At 36.8% G+C, this 6,187-nt stretch overlaps 1 protein-coding gene across 1 annotated transcript; it reads right to left on the reverse strand.

Annotated features, from left to right (window-relative positions):
- Positions 1 to 209: 209 nt before the first annotated feature.
- On the reverse strand, positions 210 to 5,753 carry LOC128246775 (uncharacterized). Its single transcript, XM_052965211.1, has 4 exons — positions 5,664 to 5,753; positions 3,945 to 4,059; positions 3,307 to 3,467; positions 210 to 995 (listed from the first exon to the last, which is right to left on the reverse strand). The coding sequence occupies exons 1-4, from the start codon at positions 5,722 to 5,724 to the stop codon at positions 649 to 651; spliced, it is 684 nt and encodes a 227-aa protein (XP_052821171.1). The 5' UTR covers positions 5,725 to 5,753; the 3' UTR covers positions 210 to 648.
- Positions 5,754 to 6,187: the final 434 nt, after the last annotated feature.

The following is a 6,187-nucleotide window of genomic DNA, read 5'->3' on the forward strand; positions in this document are numbered from 1 at the left end:
TGTTTTATAAGTCTGCAATCTCATTATCGTAGCGCAATTAAACATTAATAGATCCGCATCAAGTGCAGTTTCGTGGTCGCAGTGGTATTTTTGCCATCTTTCGTGTCAGCCGGGCATTCCATAATTTTCGAAATGTTTTAATCACTGTTTACACTCATCATGTGGTTCGTACATTTTATTATGAGACCAAGATAACGTAAGTTAAAAGAGGACATACATGTATATTTAATGTTTTATAAAGTATGTACTAAAACGACGTTTTTCAGAAAACAACACGGTAGAGATGGTGATAAAAATAATAATAATAATAATAATAATATTAAGAAGAATGCATGGTGGCGATGATGCCTCCTGCAGGAACTGCCCCGCCCCACCAGGCCATGAGGGAGGCGGCGATGGAATTGGCCATTATCCCCGCAGCTCCAAAACCCAAAGCTAGCAGACAAAGTGTAACAAGGCCTATAAAAGCTAGAACTCCTGTAAAGCATTTTCTTTCTACATGAAACTGAAAGTTATTATAAGTTTATCACTAATTGGTAAACTTATATTCAATTTACATGTTATGATTTGAATACGACTTTCCGAGTAAATATTTATTTGCTACAGATGTTAAGCCAGTATACTGCCTTAGTTCTTTATATTTATTGATTACTTTTCGCAGCAATTACAATCCATCGCAGCTCTTGAGATAGCAGCTGCTGAGAACAACGTGGCCAAAATTGCCTGGTAGCCGATTCCTAAGACAGCAACCGACTGCATGGTGGCGATGATGCCTCCTGCAGGAACTGCCCCGCCCCACCAGGCCATGAGGGAGGCGGCAATTGAATTGGCCATTATTCCCGCAGCTCCAAAACCCAAAGCTGGCAGACCAAATGTAACAAGGCCTATGAGAGCTAGAACTCCTGTAAATCCTATAGCTGCAGGACCCCCAAGGCACCAGAAAATACAACTGAATTGAGCATCAGTGTACTCGTGTCTGATTTCACACCATACCCCTGAAATATTTTAAAATAAATCCATTGTAATATTAATTAATTAAGCTGACGTTGGAACGTTTCAAGACAATTACGTACGCCACGAACAATTACAACAACAGTATGTTTTGTCCTTGATCGTCTTCCGTAAATAATGCTCTTGAGGAAGAATAAAAATAGTCATTGTAGGTAAAGATAAATAGCTACAAAAATCGTTATGAATACCCGAGTGTATATGCAAAATTGATCATGCTGCCAATCATACCTTTGAAGCTTCATTAGTGAATATTTAATGTAATATACGCCAAAATATATATGGACGAAACAGCACGGGACGCTATGGAAGGTGCAAAAAACTCATGCTGCCCATCATTCCTTTGAAGCTTCATTAGTGAATGTTTAATGTAATATACGCCAAAATATATATGGACGAAACAGCACGGGACGCTATGGAAGGTGCAAAAAACTCATGCTGCCATTATTTCCTTTGAAGCTTCATTAGTGAATGTTTAATGTAATATACGCCAAAATATATATGGACGAAACAGCACGGGACGCTATGGAAGGTGCAAAAAACTCATGCTGCCCATCATTCCTTTGAAGCTTCATTAGTTGATGTTTAATGTTTATTGCGCTAAATACGCAACAATATTTACATGTATGGGACGAGGTAGATCGAGACGCGATGCAACGAAAGCAACTAATTTATAGCCCCCTTTTCCCAAAATATATAATAAACAAGAGCTGTCACAGTATGTGACGAATGCCCCCGAATGTGACATTGACCTATGAACATGGTCAGTACATAAAAAGTTGATCTTGCCTTTACGTGTCAAATACATATAGCAAGTTATTTTAAATTGCCTCTGAACAATTAATACTTCCTATACTTGACAACCTACACTCATATGTCCTTATATTCAGCATTCCATTGTGAATAAACACTAAGTGTATCTTTCACCTTAGAGGTAGGGACATGGGTCTTGCACGCGACACGTCGTCTTGGTATATCGAACTCATGTTATTTTAAAATCTGTCCATACAAGAAAAGTTAACAGCCCGACACGGAAACCTATGTCTATGTCCTTATATGCAGTATTTCATTGTGAATAAACACTAAGTGTGACCTTGACCTTAGAGGTAAGGACACGGGCCTTGCATGCACCACGTCGTCTTCGTATGTCAAACACATGTGGCAATTCATTTTAAAAGCTGTCAATACAAGAGAAAGTTACAGCCCGGACATGACAACCTATACTTTATGTCGATATATGCAGCATTCCATTGTGAATAAAAACCCAAGTGTGACCTTGACCTTAAAGGTAGGGACACGGGTCTTGCTCGGGACACGTCTTCTTGGTATGTCAAACACATGTGGCAAGTTATTTTAAGATATGTCAATACAAGGGGAAGTTACAGCCCGGACACGACAACCTTTACTCTATGTCCTTATAAGCAGCACTCCATTGTGAATAAACAATTGTGACCTTGACCTAAGAGGTAGGGACACGGGTCTTGCACGCGACACGTCGTCTTGGTATGTCGAACACATGTGGCAAGTTATTTAAAAATCTGTCCATACAAGAGGGAGTTAAAGCCCGGACACGACAACCTATACTCTATGTCCTTATATGCAGCACTCCATTGTGAATAAACACGTAAGTGTGACCTTGACATAAGAGGTAGGGACACGGGTCTTTCACGCGACACGTCGTCTTGGTATGTCGAACACATGTGGCATGTTATTTTAAAATTAGTCCATACAAGGGAAACTTACAGCCCGGACACGACAACCTATAATCTATGTCATTATATGCAGCACTTCATTATGAATAAACACCTAAGTGTGACCTTGACCTTAGAGGTAGGGACACGGGTCTTGCACGCGACACGTTGTCTTTGTATGTGGAACACATGTGGCAAGTTATTTTAAAATATGTCCATACAAGGGAAAGTTAAAGCCTGGACACGACAACCTATACTCTATATCCTTATATGCAGCACTCCATTGTGAATAAACACTAAGTGTGACCTTGACCTAAGAGGTAGGGACACGGGTCTTGCACGCGACACCTCGTCTAGGTATGTGGAACACATGTGGCAAGTTATTTAAAAATCTGTTTATACAAGGGAAAGTTACAGCCCGGACACGAGTTATTGAGCCGGGCACACGGACGGACGGACGGTGCGATTTTAATATGCCCACCTTCGGGGGCATAAAAACAGTTATCGAACAATCGGAAATACATGTGTATATTTGTAAACGACTATTGACTTGAAAGATAACATTAACATTTATAAGAAATTGGCACCCTGACAATAAGAAGCTTACTGCTACAGAATTTCCATTTAAAAGGCCATGCTGGAAACATAGAGTCTATGTGTCTGTCCTGGATGGCAGTGCGCATGTGCAGAACACAAGCCTCTCTATGTTCTCGCTCTCTGTAGCCATAAATGGATTCAGCAATGCAATGCAGCAACTCGTTTACGGTTCTGGAAAATACGAAAATCGTACAATGCCATTATTCTGTATTTAAAACATTGGGTAAGGTAATAGAGTTGTAAGTATATAACTAAATTTTAACAACATATTCCACTACGGAATACACAACATGCAACATTCCAAAATATATTTGTAAGTCTATCCTTAACCTCTGTGGTAAGTCATTTGATAACTTTAAAGTTCCTTAGAAATGATTGAAGGATTGACTGAGATTAATTTTAACAGTATATATTTAACAACGATTGTAAGAAAAAATTGGTTACTTAAACATAGTCTCAGGCGTAAGCACAATGGTGTGAGGGAGTGTGTTCTTGTGTTGTGGGGGAACCGGAGGAAACCCACTTGTCCGGAATGATGACCCAGGCCAAGAATCTAGCCCGGGCCGCCTAGGTGAGAAGCGATAGCACTAACCAGTGTGCTAACCGGACACCTTGATTAATAATATTTCTTGAAAGACGTCAACTTACGTGCATGAGTCGTTTGTAATCGTTCTGATGTATCCGATGGGCTCGCAGCCTGACCTCTGAAAAGCATCTTCGATTTCACACACATCGGAACAAATATAATCAGGCGCTAGGCTTCCTATAATTATATAATTATGAAGCATTCAGTGTCGCTTTTATGTTAACTTAAACGCATAACAATCTGACTGAATAACTGACAAACATTGTATCATGATGTTCTTTCAAAAATGTTTAAGGAATTCCATAGTGCAAAAGTGTGTGAAAAAGGCAAATATTAATGATTTGTTTTACATTTTGTTTTGATACACCTTAGCTCGAGAGAAAAATGATTTCCAATATGTTTTGGTGTTTATGGGGTAAGACCATTTTTACACATAAACTTTATATACGTTATTTTTTGAAATGGTGTTTCAAATTTACGAAAAGTCTTTATGACAGTTTTTTTGTCATCACAATATTTTGTGACTACCTATTGGTTTAAAATGAGAAATTTATTCAAAAGAATAGTGCAAAATGGTGACTTGAATTCATTTTCTTTTCACAATATTAAGGGCAAATATCTGTCTTCCAATTGAATCAATCAACAAAACGCAACATGAGTAGTTTGGTAGGAAAAGCAATTCTAAATTTGTTACAAGTTTTCGTAGAAAAAAACACATATATAGTTTGGGCCAAAATCAGATAAAAAAGTGTTTATTAATTGCTTGGATTTCAAAATACCTTCACATATATCGTGCTAGTTAACAATTGTATTTTCAAAAGATAAAGAATTTGGCTTTTTGGTGATTTCGTGTTTTCGTCCTTAAAGTCCTGTACTCCTTTTGTACTGTGGAAGACACTAAACAAGAAACACACAATGAACTAACAACACAAAACACACACACATTAATACATATTCAACCACAGCCTCTCGGGTCACCGCCATGGAACGGTCAGCACAACAAACAAACAAACACACAGGGGTTCACTTTGTCATGGCTTTCGAACTTAACATTTGTCTAAAATGTATCCATTTACTACCCGCTTACAACTTTAGAAAAGAAATCAAATCATAAATAGCGATGCTTTATTGCCACGTAATACAGCAATCGAAAGTTTACACTTTTAACCATTTGACAGTGAATACATTACTTAAAGCTGCACTCTCACAGATTGAACATTTTGACAACCTTTTTTGTTATTTTTTGTCTTTGACCGAGCCAATATTTGCAACAATTCATGGAAATCAATCATATAAGACTGCTGACAAAGAATTAGATCGCAGATTTTTATATTTAAGTTCAAAAAATAATGTTTTATGCATATTTCTCAACCCGTTAGTAACGGTTTAAGCCATAAAGCATTAACTTTCGAACGGACATATTAAAATCTACGATCATTGGTTTGTAGAAATTTATGCTAACATTTGCTCTTTTAAAGACAAAAAATAAAAAAGTTGTAAAAATGTTATATCTTTGAAAGTGCAGCTTTAAACTACAAATGAAGTTGTATGCATACATGTATACAATAGTCAATAGTCCTTCCACTACAGTGAGCATTCGTATGCTCGATAAACTGCTTGCTTATCTTAAACATGAACAAAAGGCGATATACCCCGTGCTATCAAAAAGCATAAACAGGGTTTAAACGTTGTTTGCAAATCTGTTAAACTAAACAGAACCAAATATATTTTATCTTAAAAGAAGAATAAAGTTTAACAAATCATAGAAACGTTGAACATACCTGAAAAATTAATCATACTCATGGCCATTAAACATAAAAGAAACATTTTAACTCCATGCATTTCTAATCGAGTTATTTATGAATGTTTTATTCACACAACTTATCTCATCTGCTCAACAAAGAATTGTGAACACATGGAACAAATACAAAGGGACAAATATTGAACAATTAATGAGTAGAGTACGTTTGTTAATAAGGTAGAGACGAACTAAGTATGATATATATGGAAAGACGTACGGGACATTCTGTTCGCTGACTCGTATTTGCTAACTGCTGTTTGCTTTTTATCGCCAATTACTTTTTAAAAATATCTTGTTGCCGATTAAAAAAGTATGCCATTTAATATTGCAAGTGAAACATACAAACTATTTTAGATTTTGCAAATATTACAAACAGATGTTTTATATATTGCTATGTAACAAGTAAAACGTGTGCTTTAGGGGTTAAAAACAGAATGTGGTATTTTCAATTCCATATTTATTTTATTATTAAATTTCACTCAATACATGTTTTCACGAAATGTC

Source organism: Mya arenaria, chromosome 9, assembly GCF_026914265.1.
Source record: "Mya arenaria isolate MELC-2E11 chromosome 9, ASM2691426v1".
NCBI lineage: Eukaryota > Metazoa > Mollusca > Bivalvia > Myida > Myidae > Mya > Mya arenaria.